This window comes from Tiliqua scincoides, chromosome 3, assembly GCF_035046505.1.
Source record: "Tiliqua scincoides isolate rTilSci1 chromosome 3, rTilSci1.hap2, whole genome shotgun sequence".
In the NCBI taxonomy this organism is placed as follows: Eukaryota; Metazoa; Chordata; class Lepidosauria; order Squamata; family Scincidae; genus Tiliqua; species Tiliqua scincoides.
Window position 1 is genome coordinate 195817404 of NC_089823.1, and position 25459 is coordinate 195842862.

Genomic DNA, 25459 nt, shown 5'->3' on the forward strand with positions numbered 1-25459 from the left:
GCTGCAGTTACTGGCAGGCCATATATGTTGTGCCGAGGAATACATGAAACTCCTTAACAGAGTGTCAAACGTGGGAGGAAACTGGCCTGCTACAGTAGCTCTTTGGTTTGTGGCTCTGCTTACCATGAAGGAGTGTATAAGAGCTCAGGGGCACAGTTGCAAGACTACAGCTGCTACAGAAGCAAGTTTTGGTATGCACATGACACTTTCCATTCTAGTGTGAGCCTAAATATGATAATTTTCTGCAATGATTTTCTATATTTAAAAGATTTTAGAGAGACTTAGGAGTGTGTTTGGTTTTGCATTTACTGACTCTAGCTGCTGATGACACATGGTGGGTAGACCTGGGATCCAAAGACTTTTCCTGCTGTCTCCACCCTCCCCCATCCAATTTTGCCCTTCCCTGCCTCCATTCTGCTCTGCTGTCACCACCCTCCCCTGCTCTATTTCCCCCTTTGCAAAGGGCCCAAAATAAACTTTGTGCCCCCTGATAAAATTCCTGTCCGAGGCCCTGGCTAAACCCTTCAGACAGTGCTTAATTTTAGAAGAAGAGAAGCCAGTATTAGGGCTGAAGTCTGCCTTATGACACCACTTTCTGAACCAGAAGGTACCTGCTCTGCACATCCCTAATGTGTGGGGACTCTGTAGTTACAGACACAGTGAGAAAAGAAATGCACTTTGCACTTACTTGGGGGCACTTTAATCTAATCTTACTTCACAGGGAGCAGGGTTAAATCCTGGAAACTGAAACCAAGAGCCAGGACTCAACCCTGGTGCACTTTTACAGTGTAATCCAGTAATTTTCAATCTTTTTCATCTCATGGTACACTGGCAAGGCACTAAAATGGTTAAGGCACACCATCAACTTTTTGACAATTGACAAGGCACACTTTTCTGTCAGTCGGGGCTCACATCCCCGAATGGTCCTATTGATAAATGACCCTCTCCCAAATTCCTGTGGCACACCTGTGGACCATTCGTGGCACACCAGTGTGCCTGGCACAGTGGTTGCAAATGGCTGGTGTAATCTATGACCAAATAGTGCCAGCATCCAGGGATATGCAGTAACTTTCAAAGGCACCCGAAGGTACCCTGAGCTATATCAGGATAGCATTTCTCAAATTCAGTATTGGATTGGGCTGTAAGTGTTGTCTGCAGGGCAGAGAGACAAGCAGGGAAAGCTGCTGATTGCCTCAGCTGAGGAATGTTTCTTCCTGGTGTTCAATGCTATCTGGCATTTGTGTCTGACAAGCATGTCACTCTGCTGGCAGTTGAGCAATAGGTAGGGGCAGGGCCTTCTTTGTTGTGGCACTGATGTTTTATACTGACATAAACAAATGATTATAAAATTTGTTCTTCCAAGAAGCATAGGGTTCATTCTCCTGCCCCAATTTATCCTCAGAATGAGCCTGTGAGGGAGGTTTAACCAAGAGAATGTGACCTAAGGATACCCAACAGGTTTCAGGTCTGTATGGGGGATCTGAACATGGATCATTCCAATCCTAGTCTAACAGGCTAACCACTTCACCATGCTGGCTCAAGACTGTGAACTCCCCAGGCCCATCAAGAGCTGGTTTGGCTCCTGGTGAAAATGATTGTCAGGAACAATCAACAAATAATACTAATGAGAAAGACAAAAAACATATGCAGTATAGTCGCGCCCCAGGCCCCCTTCTGGACAACCAGTCCCCAGGAATTTGTACTAGCTTCCCCTTCCTCTCATCAGCCCTGGAATACTCTCCTAATGGAAGTTGCTGTGGTTCCATCCCTGCTCTCCATCCAGCAGGAAGTAAAAAGACATCACTTTGGGAGAGTATTTTAAGAATGGTATGTTGGCATTGTCTGTTTTAAATTTTGCTTGCTTACTGATGCTTCTAAATTGCTTGCTTAATTGACAATTTGATAATTGGTTGAAATGTACTAGTGTGATGTTCTCCTTCACACAGTGCAGACTTAATTAATGCTTGATACACCTTAGGTCTGATTCAACAGAAAGCAGAGAAGGAGGCTAAAGACTGTAGTGCAGGAGTAGGCAGAAGGGAGATTACAGCACAACTGATTACAGATTACAGCTGTACAGATTACAGCTACTGCCACTACTGTGTGCCATGACAGCTCTCTGACAATGCACCACTTTTGCTTTGCTTTGGCTAAGAGGTGGGGCACCTGGCTGGCAGAGGCAGAGTTAAACAAATGACTCCTGCCTCCAAGCCTGCTTCCACTTTAAAGGTAAGAAGCAGAGAAGACCTTTGGTGAATGAGTCTATGATGGTTTCAAGAAAGAGCTGGATAATTTTGAGGAGGAAAAACCTATCAATGGCTATTAGCTCTAAATGCTGAAAATAGAACTTACATGTCCACATATCTTTGGCTATGAGATGCTGAGGACAAAAAAAAGAAGTGCATATCTTCATCATGCACTGCTTGAGGGCTTCCTAAGGACATCTGGCTAATGGCCACACAGACAGAAAGTATGCTGAACTAGCTGAATGAGACCATTCCAGCAAGACAATTTTTATGTGATTACACAAGAGAAATAATACAGATTAGGTGTGCTTAGTATGAGAGGATTGCTGTTTTTTTAGACTGTCAGCTCAATGGGGCAAGGGCCTGTACATCTTATAGTACACAATGCATAATAATAATAATAATAATAATAGTAATATGCACTCTGGTTTTTACATTTAAAAGAGGTCAGTGTGCCCACAGATCTTAGTTAAACAAATCAAAGAGAAAGTATTCTCTGTAAGCCAGGATCAGCCCACACTTCTTGCTCGAGTGCCATCCCAGGGCCACATCCTTTCCAGTAAGTTCTGTCTGCCCATAGTCATTTCAAGATTAGTGACGATAGTCTGAAGGCAACATCACAAGATCAAATGGGTGTGTGCCCATTGTGGATTGTGCAAATATGGGCTGCGCTTGTGGTGTAGTGATGGTTTGATGGGTTCATCATGAATGCAATTCGCAACTCAGCCCACATTTGGCACCCACAGTTCAGCTGCCACACAGTCCAATGAGCAGCAAAGTTGTACTTCTGGTGAAGCAATCATAGAGCCACTTCTACCTGAGCACAACCTGCTCATTTTCACCACACCTCACATTTGGTCAAGTTAGTTGATCTTCATTGTGCAAGTGTTGGCTTGGGGATAGTGGAGACCTCCCACTGCCAGCACACCTTCTTTGGGGCTACCAAAGGCACCTTGATTCAGTGTAGGGAGATAGTTCTATGGGTTGCCATAAGACCTCCTTGACAAGGTCTTTCTTCAACTACACACAATTGCTAATCAGCACTTCCAGCATAGTTGGTGTTCTGGCATATGCACTCCAAAACAACTTGAAGTCACACAGGATTGTGGAGGGTACTCTCAATTTGCATGGCAGCAGTAATGCAGGAGTGCAGATTCATATAGGACAGTGTTTCTCAGTGTTTATCCCCCTGTTTATCCTACCACTTTGCGGAATCCATCTGTTGGAGGTACCACTGGAAGTAACTGGTGATGATGTCATGTTCAGGATTGAGAGGGAAGATGCGACATGACAAACACAAGTAAGAGGCTCAAGATGTACAGGGGGGCTTTCTACAGTGTGTGAAAAGTATGCTTTGGAACTCTGCCCACCAAGCCAAGCCTCCTACCAGTGTGTTTGCTGTGTCTCATCACTTATCTCACTGCCGGGCAGCTGATGTCTGGGGGTCCCACATGTACCATCAGACTAAAGAGGAAAGCAGGGAACAAGGGAGAGAAGAATGGAGATAGCAGAGGCTGGAAGAAAAGAGGCAGATGAAGCAGCATAGAGGCAAGGAGGAAGTCTAGAGCTGAAGAGGGGGGGCTCTGATGAGACAGGGGTCAGAGAAAAGACACATAGGGTAAAGTCAATTAGGACACAGGGAAGTGAAGCTGGACATGGCACTGGCCACCCACCTGCTCTTCTCTCTTCCACACACATTCCCATCAGACAGTAATGTTCATTAGTTGTTTATAGAACCCTACACATTCTAATTCAGTCTACATTTTTCATGGTTCTCCTACCAATACATGGATGCAAATTGTCTGGCTGATCTCAGCATAGCTAAACTGAAGCAAAACTTGGGTTTGGGCCAGTTCTAACTCATGTTTTGGTGTCAGCTGCTTCAAGAGGAAGCAGAACAGTTTGTTGCCAGGTTTCGCCTTCCTCTGAAGGGAACTCCTTTTTTTTTTTTGTCTTTTTCTCATTTTCTGCCGATGCTTATCTTTGATAACTCTTTCAGTCTTTTGAAGAGCACTGAAATGTTGCTGGTATTAGAACTACGTGGACTCCATTTGGAGTTACATCAAGCATCCTAGAGAGGCAGGGTACTTCTCTTTTGCACCAACAATAAAATGAGTAGGCTCCCATTGAAGTGAAATGATCACAAAGCTTCAGACTTAACATCCCACACAACTGAGTGGGATCCTCCATTTATCTTGCCAAGGTTTCCATTTACTCAGGCAGTGGAGGCTTCTTGGCAACATTATTTTATTTTATTTATTTAAAATATTTGTAGCCCACCTTTCCTTCCAAAATGTGGGATGCCCAAGGTGGCTAACAACTAGAATTAAAATACAAGAACTGCAATAAGAGAATTTAAAATGCAGCATTATGGAATCAGATGAGTTATGTTTTCTTTTAATGATTTAATTTGGGAGTATTCCATATGTAGTTTTGTTGTGTACGTAGATAATCAGAAAGAATAATTGTGACACAGCAGGACAAATAGCCATTGTTTGTTTGTTTACTGTATTTTTATCCTGTCTTTCTCCCCTGGAGTGGACGCAAAGCAGCTGTAGCAACATATTATGGCCTGCTAGGTACATGAAAATGAGCCCTAGGTGCAGTGAAGACTCCCATCTTTTTTTGAAGGGGGGGCAGAAACTCCCAGTTGTGTGCTCTCCATGGTTTGGAAAGTGTGTATGCATGTCATCAAGCTTGGTCTGAGCCCATATACTGTTTGAAGTGGGTGCAAATTATGCCAGTGCTCACTTCCGCCTGAAAAAACTGTGTGGAAGGTGGTAATCTGACCGCCAACCCCCTTACCATGCTTTTTCCTCATAAATATAACAGGAATTTCAAGACATGCCAGAAGTGCTGCCAGAGTGTTCCACACTTCTTGGTTTGTTTAAAGGAACTGTGCAAGGAAGGAGAGAGGAGAGTGGATAGGGAAGCAGATCACCACCTACTGCATAGTTCTTTTTGGGGGGTGCATATCGTGGTGCATGTCTGTACCTCTCTACCTCATTCCTGCCTTGCACGGTTCCTTATAATAATGCAGCACATGCTGGCAGCACTCCCAGCATGCCCTGCACTTCCTGTTTAGTTTAAAAGGACCATGTGAGGAAAGAGTGAGGCAAGTAGGTAGGGAAGCAGGTTGCCACCTTCCAATCCACTTCCTGCTTGTGTTTAGCAAGTGAGAAGTGAATTTAGAGGGCTCTGACCACAGCAGATTGGAGTCTGTGACAGACTTTGGGTGAAAGGCATCCCAAGTCTGCTGTTCCTTGCAACCCATTACTTGATGCGAGCTGCATCACTCACTTCATGAGCAGGCTGGCTGTGCCTGTCATCCCCTCTGCATGGTGCCTGGGAAACAGATGGATGAGAGGCAACAGCTGCTACTTTACTGCGCTGTAATAAAGGGTGGTGGGGTAAGGGAAGTCTCACACTCACTGCTGCCACCTGCTTCTCACCATCTCCTGGTAAGCCCTGGGTCCCTGGCTGGCTTACCAAGTGATGGTGGGCAGCAGCAGCAGCAAGATTTGTAAAATGGCCCTGGATGAGGGTAAGGATGATTAGCTGCTCCACTGCCTCCCTTTATGCCAGCCAGAGGCCCAGAACCTGAGAGGGGTGACTCCTCAGGAGACCTTGAGGAGCAGATGGTAGCACTGAAGTATCCTCTCTCTTTCCCTGGAGCGATGTGACAATTCCCAGACCGACCAGACCCAGCACTGGGGGAAGAAGAACACAGTACGCTGCTGCCAGTGCCCTCCCACAATTGCCCAGGATGTGCCCCCGTGTGTCTACCAGTTGTGAAAATTGGCCAACAGTTCTAGCTGGCCTCTCAGTTTCTGGTCAGTTGGTGGAATTCTCTGGTTATCAAATGCTTTAGAGTCTTAGAGTCCACACTTGTGTGGTTGACCCATAAGATGCATACATAGCACAGTCCTGTGTCAGCTTGGCTTATTAGCCGGACGAAACTGTTTGAAGTAATCCTTTCCCCTTCATGTTGTACTTTTCTGCAGTCCCAGTCGGTTGGAGAGAGGGAGAGAAAATTTGACTAAATATAGCTCCTTCTCAAAAAATCAGAGGCTCTAAATTTAACACAATACCTTTCACATGGAGCTTTTTCTTTGAATTTGGTGACACGTGAGCTTGCCTGCTGCTGCCTTTTATTTTTGCTCTCCGAAGGGGGAAGGCACTGATTATTTTTAAATCAGAAGCTTTGATTTGTGCAGCTTACAATGACTTAAATCCGCCTTTGACAATGAGGCACATTCTGACACCTTGTAAGGTAGCCTTTGTACAAGTTGCCTGTATTCTTATTAATTACATTCATATCCCATCCTTCTCCCTTTCTTTTATAGCCTGACAACAACTCTATCAGTAGGTTATGCTGAGAGTGACTGACCCAAAGTCACCCTACTTCAACACTCAAACTACTACAGCACATTGGAAATGGCTTCTTGTAACTGGAAAGGATGAGGGTTAATTAGACAGTAATTTGTTCAAGAACAACTTCTGGTTACAAAGCATCTTGCCATTCATCTCCAGAGTCTTCCACATGTCCGTGGTCCTTTTCCAGAGATGACAAAGACATGAAGCAATTGCTGCAATGTTGTAGCAGGGAGGGCTTCAAACCAGATCTGGATTGTCAGAACCACAAACTCTGGGCAACTGAAAAGCATGTGATAGTCTACGTTTTGAGGGAAAATAAGGTTGTTCAATATACTCTTGAGAATAATAATATAGTAATAAAGAAAAACATTAACCTATGGCTAGGGCTAGATTGCATTTGTGGAAGGGCCAAAGCTGTTTTTTTTTTATGGGGGGGGGGTGAAGGAGAGACTTCAGACAGTGCCCAAACACAATATCTCAGTGCCCAGGCCAAACTTGCAACAATGGCCTCCTTCACTCCATATGGGATCTCCAAATGAAAGGTCTTACTGAAAAAAGGAAGGAAATATTTGATTCTTTGTGAGGGTGTACATTGCCAATTACCTGCTAGCTGAATAACTTGTGCTGCTGATTCCAATCTACATTGTGGGCTAAAATCTGCCAACAGGTTGTGCCTTTTGCCAACAAAGGTAATGCCACAATGGGCTGGAGACAATAAATTTGCTAGTTGTTGGAGACAATCTCAAAATGATTCTATTATAGGGGCACACACACAATACAAACCTTTAGAAGGACAGAGAAACTTGGCTTACTCTGACTATAATCATGGGCTACCTACAGTAAACGTAGATGAACGCATCAAAAGTACGGTAACTTTTTCATTTTCCTTTTGCAAAGCATTTTGATCAGTGAGAAGGCAATGTAAAAACAACTGATCATAGTCTCTAGGACTGAAATGTTGGGCTCACTGCCTCCCCAGTAGTCTAGGGAAACTAAGAGGAGAAAATAGGTGTGACGTATTGAGTTGGGGTAGATTTGGCAGCTCTCTTTCTGTGAACAATCTAGACAAAAACTCTGGTTTTGAACAAAAATGACTTTACAAGTTTGCAGATGATTCAGTGATCCACTGCTCTGATTGGCTGGCCCCTCCAAGAAACGTACCCCAATCTGTGGGGCACTTTTGTGTATAAAAAAGTTTCTTTTTAAAGCAATCAGTAAAGCTACAAATGAACAGATAAGCACATGAACTTAAAAAGTGCTTAAAAATGTATTGCATGTCTGAAGCAGGGCAGAAGAGGGCAGAAAACATTTGATTAGCTGGCATACATGTCTGTCATTTCCATTGTGAAGTTGGGAGGAAGCTGGGCTCCTCATATAACAGAAAATTTTCCTGTAAGTTTTATATTACATTTTACCAGTTACCTGCTTGGTGGAATCCAAAGAATTGTTAAATCTTGAAACAGGTGAACTTGAGAGCAGGGCCTCTGAGAGGAATTTTATTAGGGGGGGTATAAAGTTTCTTTTGGGCCCCTTCCCAAAGGGGGAGGGGGGCAATGGGGGTAGGTAGAAGGGGAGGGCAAAATAGGGCAAGGTGAGGGTGCTGACAGCCAGAATAGTCTTTGGAGCCCAGGTCTACCAGGCTTCTTGATGCGGAGCCCAGGTCTGCCTGACCATGCTGCACCAGCAGCTAGATAAAAGTAATATGGAAAACTAAACACACTCCTAAGTCTCTTTAACATCTTTGAAATATAGAAAAGCCACAGCAGAAAATTAGCATCTTCATATTTGAGTTCACACTAGAATGGACAGAGTGCTGTGTGCACCAAAATGAACTTCTGCAGCAGCTGTAGCTGCACAGCTGGGTCCCTGAGCTCCTATACATTCCTTCATGGTTATCGGATCCACAAGCCAAAGAGTTACAGTAGCAGACCTGTTCCTTCCCAGATTTGACTCTGGGACTGAAGGTCACAGATGCATTACTGGGTCTGGTGCGTATGGTTTGCAGCTGCAGTTGCATCATGCACAGTCAGCAAATTCAGGTGAGATAGGAAAATGTACAATTCCAGGAACTTTCTGGGCCCCTTCCTTAGACTCCTGGGCTCCCTTTCTGACCCTGAGCATGGGTACAAATTACCCCTTTTACCCCCCTCTCCTAGGCCCTGCTTGAGAGAGCCTTGATGATAGGAAAGAGCCCTCATCAGTCTTCCACTCCATCCCTAACACATTAAATGGAGATAAATGAGGTTTACTTGATATTTGTTGTGTCTAGGATCATGGTCCCTGTTTTTCATTACCCTTTGTGTTGATGTTATAGTAGCTGTTTACAAGTATGCTAGCTAGGAAGGAACATCACTAAGATCATGACATAAGATATTCATATTTAAGTACATGAGGACAGTCACCGCAATTTTGGACCCCCAAAAGTACCATAGAAATGGCTGCTATTTCTACAATCAATCCAAAGGCATTCCAGACTCAGCCACTACTTCATTATCATTTTATTTGATGTAAAACCAAAACAATTAGGATTTACATATAAACATGGGCTACAGTATGAATTCACACAATTCCATGCAAGGAACCACAACAAGAGCCATAGGAAAGGAGGAAGAGCAGTCCACGCTCAACAGGATATACAGTACATGTCATGGTGGGGAACAGGGTTACTCTGCTGCCTGTATTCACAAAATACACTAGGAAGGAAGTGTACAGCCTGATGGAGAGATGCTCATTTGGCCTGTTTACATATCTGATTCACTCTCTGGTTGCATTGAGAGTCCCTTAAGACTCAGAGAGATGTTAGTGAAGTGCAGTCCAGTCCAGTAGCTTCTGCAATAGAGGCTGGTTACGTGGATGCCCAGTTTGCCACCTGAATTTTGCTTGTGTTTTGGCTTATTCATAGGCTAGACGTTTGTTGTAGTTGGTTTGTTTCTTCAGAAGTTGGTTTGTTTCTTCAGAAGTTCTGAGCATGAACTCAACTGGAATAATGAAACCCCCTCCATTAGACAGAGAGTACAATAGAAGTACAAGCTGAGGAAGGCTCCTGACTGAGTCCACATAGGGTCCACAGCAAGGATGTGATTCTTGAATATAAGCATTGTAAGTGTTGGGTTATTCAGCACTACGATGGGCTCTTGGGAATCCAGCATTCCTACAAGTGACACTAATTGCTAGTTCGCTCAACCATGCATCCCAAAGCATCAGAAGGCTGCCTGAATACTTTATACATGTTGGACTGGTTCACACATGCATGCATGATTCCTTAGCACTGGCTTACCCAACACTTGATGACTCTCAGCTGAATGTGTGAAATATCGCCATTGAAAAATATTGTGTGTGAGCCAGTATCAAATTATACAAAAGTTTTGCCCATGGTGCAAATTAATTCACACATGCAACTATCTATGGAAGCTGCAGTCTGATGAACATGGATGCGTGAACCAACCCCAGTGCACCACAGTGCTAGCATATAAAAGAACTGCATTTCCCGAGAATGGAACTGTTTGACTAGTGATTCCCTAGAAGCCAAGGGGATGTACTGAGCTGTTTCATGCAGGAGCAGGGCTTAAAGGCTTAGCATTGCTATGCAGCAGCTCTAAGGGATGCACTGCTGGCATTGTACAACATGATGACAAGGCCTAAGGGAGCTGCTCGCTAAACTGACAAGAGACTGAAAGTCCTGGTGCATTTCCACATTACATGAGGTGGGGAGCGTGGCAAATAAAGGAAGAATTAAGCAGAAGTCTCCATTCTGGGTGGCCCCTTGTCAAACTAAATTCCTTAGAATGTATCTAGGCAATATCACAACATGCACAGAGGATTGAGGAACAAGTAGTTGGCAGATGAGAGAAGATGGGGAGAAAAACCATACTAGAAGCTTGGAGATGTGTAGAAGGAGATGGTAGGGAGAGAGAAGGATAACAGGCCAGGAAGGAGAATGAGAAAGGAGCAAGAAACCTAAGAGCAAGATTTCCACTAGTTCATGTAACTATGATCACAAAGTTATTCCTTGAAATTTTCTTTACTTGCCACATTTGATAAAACATCCCATTGTAGCCCTGCATTCTGTGGCCAAATTCTGCACTGAACATGCAGAAGAGCTGATGACGCTGTGCTCATTCACATCAATCAGCAGAGAGCATGGCCTGCTTTCTTGAAAGCACTGAGTCCACAAAGTGCCAGTGACATGAAATAAAGCATGCTGGAGATCTCAGGGGAGGAAGCCATTGCAGCTTCCCCTTCTGAATGGCCCTAAGCACTCCAGATGAAGTGGGCACCAATTGTACGCAGAAGGCATTTACAACCTTCACACATAAATGGTGCTTTCTCTGGCTGCCAGCCTGTATGCTCTGCCTGGACTGGAGATCAGGCTGTGTAAATGAGTCATCACCTAGAAGAAAAATCCCACAGCTGGAATTCAGATCAGTCGCTCTCTTGACAACGCTAAAGTCAAATCAGCCTCTTGCTGTTTCTCCCTGAACCACCACAGCCCTGCAATAGTGAGCAGGAAGGGTTGTTGCCTTTTGGGGGAGCAGCACTTCGGTATCTTTAACAAGTGTGTGAGAGGCAGGAATTCAACAGGTTTAGTCTTTGCTGCAGGCATGGGCAGACAGCAGACATACAGAAAGTGTTGTAGGCATGCAGAACTTTTACACTAACCTTGAGGTCCACCAGCTGGAGCCAGGGGCAAAATGGAGCACACCATGACATTTACACTGGAATGCCTTGCATATAAAAGTACAAATCTACATTTGAGTTATTACTGCTCAGGGATTCTAACAACTTAATTTGAAAAAAAAACAACCCCTTTTTTGTTGCTTAATTGGAGATCAGATCCTTGCTCATCTACTGCAAGTCATTCCATAATCTTTCAGGAGGGTGTGATCTACTGGCTCCTTTTGCAGCATATAGATGTACTGATTGAAACAGCTTTATCTGATGAATTTCTCTTTTCCATGTAACTTTAAAAATGCACAGGAGTCCTCCCAGGGGAAAAAGTTGGCAACTTGGGATAAGCCACGGCAAAGGTACAGCTGATTGATAAAAGGAGTGGGGTCATTATATCAAGAGCTGCTGTCTTTAAAGCAGGTGCTTTTCTGTTTGTCACAGTTTCAAATTCCCAGTTCTAGAAAAAATGGGGAAATAGAAAGAAAAACTATGAAACTAGAAAGAAACAATGGTTTCTTATCTAGGGCCATTGTGGATGACTGGGTGCTAGACTATGTCTTGCTCTCTGAAATTATTCTCTCCCTTGAAAATCTGATGCAACTCTCTAACTGCCTACCAAAGCCTCATTGCTGTTAACTCTATTGCATGGTCTTGCTCTTTCATATTGTACTGTGCATATGTGTGGCCCTTGCTCTTTGCTATCTTTTGAGATGGCTCCAGCATTGTGCACTAGTAAAAGAGCATGTTACAGGATAGAGCCTTCAATTGGCCAAGTTATACAGTATTTGGCAGCAGGTGGTACAGTAAAGATTCATTTTAACTATAAAAGTATGAGTGGGGCCAGATCATCCTTTTTTTAAAAGAGCTGCTCTGGTGCTCTTGGAGTCATTTATGCTGTCCAAGACTCCCATTCATTGAATCTCTGCCTCTGGCTATTTTCTCTCCCCATGTATAGAGTGAATCTTTGCAGGACAAACTATGCATTGTTTCTTCACCCCATTTCTTCTACATTTCAGTAACCTTGCCCTAGCCTTTGTAGGTATTTTACAATGTTCTTTTATTTAGCCATCTAAATATTTTTCTTGGTCTACTTCCTACTCCAGTGCAGCCTGACCCTAAAGCCCATTGTATCTGAGTAAACACACATATGATCAGCCTTTTGTATGCAATCTGGCACACACTTTTTGGGGGGAATAAGTTCCATTAACTTCAGTGGGACTGATTTCTATGGAAACATGCATAGAATCAGGATGACAGTGTACTTCGCTCTTTTGTGATGCTCTGTAGGAAGTTTCCAGTCACACTTGTAACACTTAATATAGTCTTTAAATCAATTCTTTTCATGGTTCTATTGAAATTATGTCTAGCCTAGTTAGTATATTGTACACGGTAGTGGGGAATTCTTTAAATTCTGTTATTAACTGTCTTGTTCCTGAATGTTATAACACTTGGGGTCCAATCCTATCTAACTTTCCAACACTGATGCAGCCACAATGCAGCCCTGAGAAGGCCTCCATGACTGCCTTCCCACCACAGGATGCAGCATATGCCCCATTGGCACAGCTGTATCAATGCTAGAAAGTTGGATAGGATTGGGTACTTACCTGGGAGTAATCCCTACTGAGCACAGTGGGACAACCTCTGACTGACAACACATAAGACTGAGCCAACTGAAAGGAGTATCATAGAAACACAGAAATCAGCCATAAATTGAGAAACAGCCCAATCCTAATCTGGATCAGGCTGTTGGAGAGTTGCATGTTTCCATTCTTGTTGTCATTCTGTTAGTGATCATTAGTCCCCTCCTACAGAACTACAGTTCCCAGAGTTCTCGGAGGAGATGGATTAATTCATAAACCTGTTTTTTAGTTAGTGAGATAGATATGCTACCAGAATAGATAGATAGATATGCCACCAGACAGAAGTAGGTTTTTCATCATACTGAATCCTGGACTGTCAGTCCTAGTTTTCTCCCTTAGTATCTTTCCAGTTGTAAAAACCAACATCCAGTTGCATAGCTAATGATCATGTCGCCTGGTGCCATGCTTAAAATGATGCCCTGGAAGTGATGTCACAACTGGAAATGATGTCACACCCATGTTTTTAAAAAGTGAAAATTGGGAGGAAACTTGCCTCCCACTCCCAGCAGTTTGCCACCCACTTGCTCTGCCACCTCCCCCCAGCCAGTGGCATAGCTAAGGCATCTATCTGCTACCTGGGGTCAAAGAAGATTTGTAGCCCCCGCCAAGCCAAAATCAAATAAATAAAAAGTGTGCCCCTGATTGGTTTGAGACACTGTGCTGGGGTGAAAAGGTTATTCTTCCCCCGATAAATAGAAGAAGAGCACCACTTCAAGGTTTGCATCCTTACCAAGTTAGCTGGGTTAGCTGTATTATGATATATGGACATGAGAGCTGACTCATATTAACACCTTATCGGTTCCATGCTTTATCATAATAATGTGTCATTGTAACATGTCAATAACATAATAACATGTCATTGGCTCTCAGAACAATCAGTCTCATAGGTCAGTTTTAAGTTAAATAAATCCACTTTTTGTTCCATAAGGCAGTTGTGTTTTCATTTTCTGGTTAATTGGCCATAACTTTTGATAGAATACAGATATTCTAATACAATTTGATTCATCGCATTCAGCATTAAATTACCTTTCCAATGATATATAACATCATTGTATTATTCATACATACCAAGATTTTCACAATTTTGGTCACTGGTGTCAAGCTCAGCTTGTTGCCCCCCTAAAGCTTGATGCCCCGGTACAACTGCTACCCCCGACCCCCTTAGCTATGCCACTGCCAACATCCGTACAGATCTACTTTAAGGGCCCAATCCAAACCTGCGCTGGAGCAGGCGAGCCAGGAGGCTTGCGCTGCATCCAATGTGAGTTTGCAGCGAGCAGCAGCTCAGTTAGGGGCAAGGGGAAGCTCTTCTGGAGCTCCAGAGGTGGTGCAGGTCCGAGGAGAGCGGAGTGACTTGAAGCCGCTCTGCTCGCCCTGGGGACAGGGGTTGAGATCCGGCATAACCAACAGGTCCCAGCCCCGCTCCAGCTCCCCGCGTGCCCGGCCCTGGGCCTGCCCTCCCCCGCCCAGTAACGCCCCTCCCCACACCCCCCATGCCTACCTTTGCCACTTGTATCAGCACGCTCGCACCGACACAAGTGGCAGCGTGGGAGCCGCGGCGGAGGCTTTTGCCTCCGTCCGCGCATTGGTGCATCTGAATGCGCCAACGTGGCTCCTGCTCATGGAGACGCAAACGTGCTTTACGGCACATTTGTGACCCTTCAGGGCCACCTATGCTGGCATAACTGCTGGTTAGGATTGCGCCCTAAAATTCTGAATACCTAAAACTTGCCTCTTCTCAGCTTTCTTACTGTATTGATTATTGTATTTTTTTTCTTACTGTGCGTACCCCATTGGTGTACTGCATCAGCTTGGATAGGACTGGGCCCTAAAGCTGCAACCCTAAACACACCTGGAAGTAAGTATCATTGAATAAAATGGGTCTTAGTTCTGGGTAAACATGTAAAGGATTGTACAGTAAGAGCTGTTTGCAGCTGTGTTAAAACTCCCAAAGGAACCAGAATTCCTACTGCTTGGCAACCCATCATCTGGGCATTTGATTGTGGGGCTCTCGAGAAATCTCTTATTGTATTCTCACTAAAGGCAGAAGAAAATACATGTGAGGAAAAGATACAAGCTGTATTTGCATTGTGGACATTTTGGTCCGTCTGGATTAAGAACTGAAGTAGATAAAGAAGCAAAAGCACAGAGAGTGCAAGAGGCAAAGATCTTTAGAAGCAAGGATGTTCGGGCACACATGAGAAGAGCAGGGAGGAAACTATGATAAAGGGAATGCAATAAATGAAGTTGATAGCCAATGTGGTGTCTTCAGTTCATGTGAAAATAGCTAGTATATGGACATAGTTCACAGAGCGTACATAGTCCCTTTGTGGGAGCTGCTGCCATAGTACTCTACAGAAATAATGCTATAAGTGGAGCTCAAATGTTTTTAAAATCCCTAGGCCAAAATTTTCCCATTTGGGGAAACTATCATCTACGATGCTACAGTTCTGCTGTCATGGATGCCAAGATTTCCACCAGACTTCCTAGCTTATTTAGAGTGACTTCACCTAGATGAAGGTGACTTCACCTAGAACTACATTGATTGAGCACATTCTTTCTCCTTATTTCATCAGTTAAATAAATAGGCATAATAAATGGATTTGCACCATTAGCTCTCTCCTGAATCTTGAAGAATAAATTAGAGGTTGCATGCTTTTGCCAAGGTTATATAGTGAAGAGACTTGATGTGGCCCTGCTACCCAGCAAGGAGGGTCAACCAACACTTCCTTATTCTTCTGCAGTTAAAAGTAAACAAGACGTACTTGTCAACACTGAGCACCAGTGAGGAGCTAAAACCAACAGAACAAAATGCTGTAAAGCTGCCTTACATAGAGGAGGCTGTAAAGAACATTTTCTGCTCCCAGTTGTTTGATGAAGTAATAAAAATCCTTTCATAGATCCACTTGCCAATGATTGGACTGAAGAATAGTCCCATAGGCTACTCAAGATAGGCTACTGAGTCCAGCCTCTCATGAACAAAAACTGATGATCACACCAAGATGGCATTTGAGCTTCTATGAACTTCAGTCCAACATGGCTCGCAATGACATTACCTGCTATATTTTACTTTGGCCAATTTAACATGTGGCTGACAGTGTAAAGAGTTAAAAGAGCAAGAGAATGAAGACAGCATGTGACCCAGGTATTCATTTCATACCTAAAATGTAGCCATTTTTGCCTCCCATGACTGTGAGCTATTTAGAGCTGTTCTTTTCTGTCTGCTCTGTTAGAAAAATTAATGCATGGGGAAAAAAATCATCTCCTCTGTTTGACCTCTAACTGTGACCACTGAGATCAGGTTGGTCTCTAGTGGTTTTCAAATATCTCCAACAGAATTTGCACTTGGTCCTGCATGAAATCTTTGCGTGAAATATTGTCCTACATTCAACTCACAGTATTTGCCACTGGATCAATCAATCCTATGAGGAAAGAGAGTTTGGAGAAGTTCTGTCTTAATTGAAGCTGCCGGGGAAATGGAGGCTTGTCAAATGTGTTCAGACTGGAGGAAAAACCTCTCCAAATGTGAAAAAAGAATACAAAAATATTAACAGGAAGGTGCCGTATACATCTAAGCTTAAGCGATCCCCAAATTTGTTGAGGCTGTCATCATATCAAACTGTGACATTATTCATACATTTAAAATACCCTGAGTTTTCTTTCTGCTTCCAAAAAAAGCCTTTTCCCTTTTCCTTTCAACCTCACCTTTTCATTTTCTCTTGGCATCAAAAGCTTTCTGCATTCATGTGTCTCTGAAAATGGAACGCCTAACCCAGCTTCTGCATTTAAAACAAAAATTACAACCAAACTAGCAAGGGATGTTGTTGTAAGAGCAGGAAAAATGATGTGCCCCCTCCTTTTCTTTCTCTTCTCCCCAGTGTTTTCTAAACTAAGAAACAATAAATAACGTTTCTAATGATGTGCAGGGTTTGGTGACCACGAGGGCAGTGCCGTGAGATGCCAAATGTCTTCTGACATACTTCTTACAATAAATAAGTGAAGCTTGGGTTTCTTTCTAGGTTTTTGGGATTCTAAAGTGTCCAAATGAGTGGAAAGGCTCCCGCATCCCATCTGCAGGGCTACATCACACACACACTGTTTCCATGCCTGTTTGTTTGCTTTCTGACAGGGCTGTGTAATTTATGGCTGTCCAGAACAGAGTCCCAGCTTTCAGGAGAGTTTTCCCTCCTGGACTGTGGCATTGTGGAGGGGAAAAATCCTCCTGAACCATCAATGTTAGTGTTATCCCTGCCAGTGATATTTAGAGAATGTGGCTATGTGTGCATGTATATACAAACCACACCGCTATTTCAGTTCGGCTGCCGAGGGCCAACCCTGTTATTTTCCACTAAGAGTTCATAATGCTGCCTCCAGACTGATATTTCCGAAGCAGATTCAGAAGCCAAGAAATCTGAAAGGATGAAGGGTTCTTTTCCATAGGCTTTCCCTGTGTGGTTGCCACTGGAATGGAGAATTGCTGTTTCTGAGATTGTTCTTCGCTTGCTTGCAGTCCGATTAGTCTCGAGTTCGGTTTCTCCTCCTCAGGAAGAAGAAGCTACTCTTTTGAGGAGGTCCCAGTAGCACTGGCACTTGGCTTTTGTGGATGATTTTAATCTGAAAATAAACAAAATGGAAATAAATAAGAATCAGAGTAGGTTTAGGCTGAAATCCTATACATACTTACATGGGAGTAAGTCTCATGGGGCTTAGTTCTGTGTAGACATGCATAAACTTGTTAGAAGAATTGCTGTTTTACATAATATCAGGAGACTAGAGAGAAGGCAAGCATTTTATATTTCTTAGATAGTACTAGGGGACTCTCTATGTAACCTACCAACCTCTATCCATGCCACATTACTGTGTGCTAGGATCAGATGAAATAGAGGACCACCTGGCTCCTATACACTTAACAGTTGTGTAGGTGATTTCTTTCTTTATGTAGAGTCCCTGGCCTGGAGGGGCGTGGAGCAGGCTTATTCCACCCCCAGGGAGGCCTCAGATTGGCTGGAGGGGGAATCCAGCACCCTTGTCCTCCTCCCTAGCAGAGCTGCTAAACCTGGTCTAGGAGCAGGCGCTGTTCACCTCACAGCTCCCTGCTTTGCACTGACCGCCTCTCATCCCTGGCCTCCCTGTTTTATGGAGCAAACTCGCCCCCTTTGGCCCCTCCCCTTCCAAGTCTCCACGAGTCAGAGAAAACAGCTCATTTTCACAACTTGGACTCAAGTCACCTGACTCAAGTTCTCATCCCTGCCTCACCATCACATTAATCACTTGCCTTTTATTCTTCCCTGCTTCCAGCTGTGCTGAGTCCCCCACCCTTCCTGTTTTGATGATTCTCCTTCCTGCTTCTTATAGCGCAATCCAATCTTGGGGGCCCAATTGGGGCCTGAAATGACTCAGCCAGAGGCAAGGGGAAACTCTTCCCCTTACCCCCAGGTAAGTCACTATAGCCCCAGTGGGTCTCCTTGGACTTGTGCCACCTCCGGAGGTAGTATAAGTCTGAGGAGAGCGGAACTGCTTGGAGCTGTACCGTGCTGCTTGGGAAATGGGGTTGGGATCCAACATAACAGACAGGTCCCAGCCCTGCCTACCACTCCCCACCTGCCAGCCCTGGGGACCACCCTCTGCCTGCTCTCCCCCCCACCCCAGAACACCTCCCTCCCACTCTTCCCCAGCTCCTCCCCACCTTCCCAGACCCTTGTGTCAGCCAAGCTCGGCAGATGCAACCCTCCCTGCTGGATTGTCACAGAGGCTGGATTCAGCCTCTGTGGACCGATGCATGTTCCTGTGCCGGCCCGGTTGACTCTTGAGGAGGCGCAAACATGCTTTGCCCAAGGCGCAGTCAGGATTGCATCCTTAATTGTCTTGGCAACCAGAGAAGGACATGAACAAGAAATTCCCCTCATCATGAATAAGTCAGGTTCGCCTACTGCAGGAGTGGCCAACCTTTCAACTTTAGGGCTCCTGGACATTTAACAATAGTGTAGAAGAGGTGTCTTATCTCTCAGATGACAAGCTGCAGCTCCTCTACAGGGTCCAGAAGCCCTGTTGTTGAAAGGTTGGCCACTCCTGGCCTACTGGCTCCTTCTGTAGTGGTTCCTGCAGTGTTCCTTTGGCTGACTGAGAGATGATACTCATGTTGTCTTTGGCCATGTTAAAAGAAAGGTGGCCCCAAGCTGGTTTGGGGCAACTCAGGCCACTTTCATTTAAAAGAGCAGTTGTTGTAACAGAGGAAACATCCTTGGGGTCTGTGAGACAGCAAGGACACCACCTTCCTCAAGTTTACCTCTTAGGAGACTAGAATGTGAGCCTGTCAGCTTTGCAAGATCTGGGGTATTGGGGCCTCAATGTGCCTTTCTTCTAGTGCTGATAAACAACCAGGCTGCAGAAGGAACTGAGCCAGGCAGTACCAAGAAAGATATGCAAAACAGGGGTGACTGGATACAGGAGTAAAAGAAGGGTCCTCTCCCCACCTATATTGGAAAAATTGTGTGAAGATGTCAGAAATACTAAACTTCCCTGTAAAGAAGTGGGAGATGACTGGAGTGAGCTGGAGTACAGTTTTCTCTGAGACTTAACATTTATCTGAAGCATCTTCAGCCTCTTTCATGGCTGTGGAATCTTTCAAATCTAGTGAACTTTAGCCAGGTTTTCCAGGCCAGGTGGGAAATTATTTGATTCCGCATGGCTTCTGGTCATCATATGTTCAGTTAACAAAAATAGTAGCAATTATAATCTGAAGGGAGCCAAGCTGAGTCCCTGTAGAAGGAATGTTCCTGGTAGACTGATTGGAAATTACGATCCCCATGAAGCATTGCGCAATTACAGCACTCTCCACTAATGACTGATTGGAGATTATGATCCCCAGCCCAACTGCAAAGAACATTCTCCAATTATTGCCTTCCAATGATATCTCCAAAAGATGTGTACATTTATACAAATCTATACCACTTGCTATTTCATATGGAACAAATTTCCAACTTGTTAATTTTCTATTAGTTATTGAGAATGCCAGGCAGACAGGGGCACTCTGCATGCTGCTGATATACAGTGAATCATTGATTTGACAGATTTTGGGAAAAATGGATGTTTTCTGCCTAGCTAAAAACTAGGTTTTGCACATGTGCATCTCCATTGACTCAAATGCACTTGAATTTAATGGACTTCCAGCACTGAATGGCACCCCTTTCCCCCTGTAGTCCATCAAACTGAAGGATACAGTCCATGCCAGGAGACTCTCTTTCTTCCAGCTCTCATGAGTGAGTGAGGGAGTTTTCCTTTTGAGAACTCAGCTGCTTCCACTGCTGCAGACTAGTGAGTGCTCTCAGTTTAAAAAACCTTGCCCTACCTGGGTGTGTAAAGCTGGGAATTCCTCATTTTTCCACTGTTAGTAAGGCTATGTGGAGTTCAAAGTCTGTATGGAGCATTTGCACAGGAAGGATGGTTAGAGGGGGCGAGCATCTATCTATCAACTGATCGAGCAGTTCCCTATGGGCTCACTTCCATTTCACTTTATGTTCAGTATGGAAGTATTAGAGCTGGTGCATTCCTGGTTAGAATCTCACCTCTGCCTTGCATTCTTTATATGGCCTTAGGCAAGCCACTCCCTTTCAGCCTCAGCTCCCCCAGCTGCAACATGGGGGTAACAGTACTGATCTACCTTACAGGGTTGTTGCAAGGATTGCAAAATGCTTTGAAGACTCAAAATAGCTATGTGAATGTTAAGAATTATTATTGATGTGAAATACATGGCTGTTTTTCTTTCAGAAATCTGAAAGACACAGATTTGACCCTTGCCCCTAAATGCACTTTGTCCCTTCTTTGCTCTCCAATATTTGTTTTTTTCTTTTCTGATGCTCCTTATGAAATAGTTGTCATGCAGCTATGGAGAACTCCTTCCTAATGACAATGCAGAGACTGGAACGCCACTCAAACACATTCTATCAAAATGCTGACGTGGATTTCTGTGTCCTGTTCCGCCTGATCCAAAGTGCCGTCCTGTGACCATATGAAATCACTGCCAAAAAAGACAGTGCTCACAATTTGGTCTCCACCCTGCTGCTCCAGGAAACAGAAGACACTGCTTCAGCCAGAAATGAATTGCAAAGAAGGAAAGAAAGGACTAGTTGGTCCAGTTCTCTATGAAACGAACAAGGGTGTTTATCAGAATGCTGGTTGAATTTGATATGGTGCTAAGATAGCCCAGTCATTAAACCGTATGGGTGGCTGCAGAGGCAGCAAAGGATCGGGGTGACCCCCTGGGATGACTCAGGAGTGGCAGCCTCTCAAGGAAGACACAGCAAGCATTTCTTGTTTAACCAGTCATTTGTCACAAGGGCAGATTAGGGCCTTGAAGCAAGGCAAAGCTGATGTTTAATATGACAGGAAAAGAAACTAACCCCCCCCCCCCCAAAAAAAAAACAAAAACAAAAAAACCTGTCTCTAAGTTTTCAGCTTTGGGGAAAACTTTTACACACACAAGCAACAAGGTCTTGACAATTTCAAACAACAAAAACAAAAAAGGAAAAAAAGAGAACAAACAAAAAAGGCCTTTTCTATTCTGTCCTGTAACTGTACCGTGTTTATTGCCCCCTTTGGAAACTGACAAGTACTATGCAAGTGATTGGAAAACCAATGAGAAAAAGATTTCTGGTACTAGTTCCTTGCCACTGGTGATATTTGCATGTATACATGAATCCTATGAATCCTTTTTATCTCATTTGAAATGCCTCTTTGCAACATTCTGTTCCACCCATTCACAAACAACAGAGGAAAGTCATGTCTCAAAGTGTTCTATTAGCATCTTTTACACATCCTCCTTTGATCTTCAGATTGTGGACACTGGTGTGGATACACTGAGGATACACTGACTATCTCCAATTATCTCCATGATGCGCTACAATCATAGATATCTTCCCCTTTAACATGTCTTTGATTTTCCATTAGGAATACAAATATGGCTGTCATTGTGTGCAAGGTTTTATGCTACATCAAAGAAGATCGAAGCAACACATTTCACTCTCCTAAAATAATGAAAGGGTTATTTGATAGGATTTTTTTTAGTTATCGTGCTTCATTTTAAAATATGAAATAGAAGCTTACTCTGAAATTTAGACTTTCCTTAGGCTCCTTTACTGAGGTTGGGATCCCACTGACAGCTGTCTCTAGAGATAAAACCTTCCATATCCACTGGCACTGATAAATGTGAGATTCACTTGTATGTCTCTGATCTTTTTCACGAAATTTAACTACTCACTGTGCAGGGTGGCTGCATCCAGGGCTCTCCATCTACTTGCATGGGCAACAGCTTTGTTGTCCTGGAATCCACAAATAAGACACAGTAACACATTAAGAGATGAAATGGGCAAGAACAGTGTTTTTTGCAATAAGCTTCCAATAACTGAACTTGTGGGAAGAGTAAGATACATAAGTTGGTGCCCAATCCTATACATGTCTACTTAGAAGTAAATCCCATTATAGTCAATTGAGCTTACTCCGAGGTAAGTGTGGATAGGATTGCAATCTTGAGCTCTGGAAAGGCTCTCCATTGTCTGTGTGGGGTGGTTAACACTGAGGTAATTACCCACCATGGAGATATAATGGTTGGGCAGCTTGTTGAGGGGCACAAGGGCTACAGTCTATTTACATCTTTCAAATACATCTATTTAACATTATTTGCCCATCATAAGCATCAGGGCCTGTCTAAGATCTCCTGACATGTGAGGCGACATGCCCACCAATCTTTTTCCTGAGGCAACAGTTTCAGTTGGCCTCATGGATGAACCAGCCCTGATGTGTATGTATACACATCTGCTGCTACACATTTTCCTTAGAATTGTTCTTTATGTGCAAAAAAAACCCCCTTGGGGTTCCCCCCTCCCCCATCTAAAACCTGCCTCTATGCTTAGATGACCACTTAAGATTTTGTCACCCCATTTGCAAATGCACCTCTGTAACCCAGTGGACTAGAAACTTAGTTTTAAGGATAATAGAAGTTGAGATTCTCAGGACTGTAACAAGATGGGTGTGCATGCCTTTTAAGACACCCACTTTATTATGTCTGATTGGCCAAGTGGATTTTGGTCCAGCTTGCTGGGAGATATCATGACTCACAAAGCTGCTCCTATCTCCACTTCTGAGGCATAGGGGGAACCCAAATGTAGGGAGAAAATAATTCAGCCTGACTGCCCAACTGGCTTTCCTCAGAGTCTGAGAGAAGCTCTGAAGTTTCTTCTTTCCCAAGCTTTACCTCCTCTTCCACATCCATTTCCTGTCCCCCACCTTAATATGTGCATGAAATACTCACTTGAGAATAGAGCCTTGCTTGAGAGCTGGCTTGCTCACAAGCAAGATATAATCTCAGATCCTTCCTAGTGTTAGTGACATCATGCTGCCCTTTCTCCTGGACAGATTACTGGAAAGATGTAGCTGCCCTGTTGCTTCCACAGCCAGCTTGCTGCTTCGCCTGAAGTTTGCCCTCAACTTGTCCACCCACCTCCTTCATTCTTTCCCCATGTCTTGGTGAGCCAAGAGTACCTCCTGGCCTTCCCCGTATAAGTTTAGCACATACTTCCACAATTAATTAATGGAGGCATAATTGCAGGCAATTCAACCCTACAATAGTGAGTGCAATATAAACCAGATAAGACAAGTAGATTTTGTGCTTGGGTAGGATAGCGTGCACAGCAAGAGAGAGATGTCAGAGATGCTCACAATGCTTTTCCACATGCAGTGTGATTTCATGGTTTGAGGACAGATCTCCTGGAGAAGTGGGGCACAAGCTTTGAGGTAGAACCAAGACTCCAGAGTGGGTACCTGATGGTGACGGAGGAACACTGGGCCAGCCTCTTGCCAGCACTCTTCAGGCCAGTATAGATCTGTCCCATTTCCATAGCCCCCTCCAGGCCGACAACTTCCAGCAGTTGATCACTGAGATCTAATGAGAGAAGGTGAGCATGTTACTCAAACAAAGACAAGGATGAGCTTTGCCTTGTCCAGGGACAACAGAGAGTGAGGGGACTGAGCAAGGAAAGATTGGCATGGAAGTAACTGAAAAGACTGAAGAAGACTTGGCAGATTCATCTTTTGCATGCAGAAGTTCCCAGGCATTCCCATTCATTCATTCAATCCAATATTTATACACTGCCTTTCGCATAAACTCAAGGCAGTTTAGTAGGCAGTTTTGTAGACTCAAGGCAGTTTACATAGGCAGGCTGACCATAAACCCAATTTTTTTCAAATGGGGTTTTTACAAGTGTGAGAGAAACTCACAGAATCCTCCATTTCTCCAGATGTTTTCCTTCATAGTGCAATTGTCTTGGCTGCACAGCTCTTGTGCTTTCCAAGGCATTTAGAAGAAGCTCAAATAAAAACCTCTGCCTCTGAAAAGATCCCAGCCTTTTGGACAGTAACTGCTTTTCAGAACAGCATATAATGCAGCAATGTGCTGATTTCAACATGGTTACATCTGGATGGGAGTCTGACTTGCAATTCTCTTGCCTTGAGTTTCTGGAAGAAAGGACGGATATAAATGTAATACCTATTGGCTAGCTGAACCAATGGTCTAAGTTCATCTGATCCAACAAGGCAGCTTCATAGGTTTACCTAAAGGCTGAAGTATCAAAGTAAAGTAGGGATATATAAAAAAGACATAGTGGAAATGGAAAAGGTGCAAAAGAGAGCGACTAAGATGATTACGGGGCTGGGACACCTTCCTTATGAGGAAAGGCTACGGCGTTTGGGCCTCTTCAGCCTAGAAAAGAGACGCTTGAGGGGGGACATGATTGAGACATACAAAATTATGCAGGGGATGGACAGAGTGGATAGGGAGATGCTCTTTACACTCTCACATAATACCAGAACCAGGGGACATCCACTAAAATTGAGTGTTGGGCGGGTTAGGACAGACAAAAGAAAATATTTCTTTACTCAGCGTGTGGTCGGTCTGTGGAACTCCTTGCCACAGGATGTGGTGCTGGCGTCTAGCCTAGACGCCTTTAAAAGGGGATTGGACGAGTTTCTGGAGGAAAAATCCATTATGGGGTACAAGCCATGATGTGTATGCGCAACCTCCTGATTTTAGGAATGGGTTAAGTCAGAATGCCAGATGTAGGGGACAGCACCAGGATGAGGTCTCTTGTTATCTGGTGTGCTCCCTGGGGCATTTGGTGGGCCGCTGTGAGATACAGGAAGCTGGACTAGATGGGCCTATGGCCTGATCCAGTGGGGCTGTTCTTATGTTCTTATATATATTTTTTTTTTGGGGGGGGGGGAGGTGTTAAGCTGACAAAGCCACATTTTGCCTTTAGATTACAGTATTTGGTTTCTACTCTCAGCTGAGACTTCCTACAAGTCTTAGCACTAATTCTGAGAGTCACAGCACGGCACAGACTTTGTAGTGAGTTGTGCCACTTGCTACCTGTGATGTCACATTGTTCAAAGGTGCTTGTGCCACTGATTTGAAACCACTCCAAATCATAAAACCCAACTAGCTGGAAAGAGAATGACACTTTCCCAGCCGCTACATAT

The 25459-nt window shown here is 44.1% G+C and overlaps 1 protein-coding gene across 2 annotated transcripts in view; it reads right to left on the reverse strand.

Annotated features, from left to right (window-relative positions):
* Positions 1-17446: 17446 nt before the first annotated feature.
* Positions 17447-25459, reverse strand: part of DGKG (diacylglycerol kinase gamma) — a 107820-nt gene continuing 99807 nt past the window's right edge. For both annotated transcript variants that reach the window (XM_066618899.1, XM_066618900.1), the window contains 3 exons: positions 23747-23867; positions 22188-22248; positions 17447-17545 (listed from right to left, as the gene is read on the reverse strand). In XM_066618899.1, coding sequence (XP_066474996.1) covers positions 17447-17545; positions 22188-22248; positions 23747-23867 — 281 coding nt within the window. The remainder of the gene's footprint in view (positions 17546-22187; positions 22249-23746; positions 23868-25459) is intronic.